The 1,841-nt window shown below is 36.3% G+C and overlaps 1 protein-coding gene across 1 annotated transcript; it reads right to left on the reverse strand.

Moving 5' to 3' along the window:
- Positions 1 to 750: 750 nt before the first annotated feature.
- NDUFAF4 (NADH:ubiquinone oxidoreductase complex assembly factor 4) lies at positions 751 to 1,059 on the reverse strand (the record flags this gene model as incomplete). Its single annotated transcript, XM_015831231.1, is given in 1 exon segment — positions 751 to 1,059. A coding segment is annotated over 1 exon segment (294 nt), but the record flags the coding sequence as incomplete, so codon positions are not given.
- Between the last annotated feature and the right edge of the window lie 782 nt (positions 1,060 to 1,841).

The following is a 1,841-nucleotide window of genomic DNA, read 5'->3' on the forward strand; positions in this document are numbered from 1 at the left end:
GCCTGGCCTAGGGAGGATTTTTAAACTGGGTTTTTTAGAAATTTTAATTATCACAACATAAAAATTTTGGTTTTAATTTGGTTTTATTCGGTGGGGTGTGTGGGTCTTTCTTTGTTTTAATAATGTTGTGAGCCGCCCTGAGTCCTTCGGGAGAAGGGCGGGATATAAATTGAAATAATAAATAAAATAAATAAATAAACTAGAATTAGGATTCAAAGTCACCAAAACAGAGGAAAAAGGGCATTTGAGTCAAACTCTTAAAACTCAAAATTAAAAGAACGCCATCCCTAAATATAATCTTCCCCATTTGTATGCTTACTCCTTTGTTGACCAAATATAAGAACTACAGAAATGCACTGGCAATTTTTCAGAAGGAAGATACAAATCTGTTTTGAAAGCTATTTGCAGAATGCTATTAGGGCAAAAGCTTCTACAGAGCTTCAGCTGAAAAATATCAGGTACAAAGAACCTGCATTTTTATCGTCTAATTCTGAGTAATGAACACGTGCTTTGGAACACATCATCCACAAGGCAGCCAACATTTTTAGAATATTTAAGAAAACTGCATGAGTTGGTGTGGGCACACCTCTCCCACCTGCCACTTCAAAGCTCCATGATATGGTTGGTTTGCTGATATAGATATGCCAAAGAAAATGCAGACACTACTGAAACTGCATAAGTTCGGTTGATGGGGAGGAGGAATTATTGTAGGTATGTAATTATGGTTGAACACTGACAAACTCTCTCAAGTTCTGTTTGAAATTTTTATTTGGAGTCCAGGGTTTTCTGGTCTTTGTAAGGAAGGAAATCCATAACGAATGGGATGAAGAATGTTAAAAGGTTATTCACATCCTTCAGTTCTAAAGAATATTTTTCTGCTATTTTCTCAGCAGTCCATGTCTCTGGAGAGCGCTGATGGTTGTTGAGAAGAGTCAAGGCTTCCTCTGTCAAGATTTTGCCTTTGGGAATAGTCTGAATGTCCTGATAATTGAACTGTCCATCTATTATCGGCCTGTAATCCTCCTGCTTATGTGGGAGATTTCTCCCTTTTTTTTTCCTCTAGAAGATGGAGAGAGAAAAAACAGTCACAAAAAATCTGTTAGAAATATGTTAGTCAATGTTCTATTTCTATATTAAAGAATTTATTTTTCATATAACTACCTATAACGAAGTTATGAACTACAAATAATCCTTGGGTTACAATGGCAATTGGAAGTGGACTTTCCATTGCTAAGTGATGCGGTCATAAAGCAGAATGTCACATGACTGCAATGGCAAGAGCCATTGTCATTGTTAAGCAAGGACTCACATTATCTAAACAGAAGTCTTTAGATGCAGGATCCAGTGCCAATTATAGCCACCCTGCTTATTTTTATGGTATCTAAATGCAAGCCTGCTTACTTTTACATTTCATCCAATTGGTTTTGGCCAAATGTTCCAGCCTGTCAAAAAAGCCTCAGTATCTTATTTCTATTTATAACTGATTACTCATGAAAATATTCCCAATGAAGATTTGTGCTTTGGGTAACCTAAATGACAAGAGGCCTTACCCATTAACACACAGGATAAGAGACATAACCTCAGAGGTGCATCTTTTGTGAAAAATAAATAACCAGTCACACCACCTAATCATGAGGAAATATTTTTTTTATACACCTCGTTATTTTTTTAAGAATTTTAGAAAATTTTAAATGGACTATTCAGAATTAGCCACAGAGCCTTAGTTTGGGTAACTGAGGCCAAGCAATTAATTGTTGGGCAAAAGATGCAAGACGAGGGAAGAAGAATAAGGAACCAATTGGAAATCCTACAGCCTAGTGTTTTTCAACCTTGGCAAGTTT

Source organism: Protobothrops mucrosquamatus, unplaced genomic scaffold (assembly GCF_001527695.2).
Source record: "Protobothrops mucrosquamatus isolate PMUCROS unplaced genomic scaffold, P.Mucros_1.0 scaffold26931, whole genome shotgun sequence".
NCBI classification, from domain to species: domain Eukaryota; kingdom Metazoa; phylum Chordata; class Lepidosauria; order Squamata; family Viperidae; genus Protobothrops; species Protobothrops mucrosquamatus.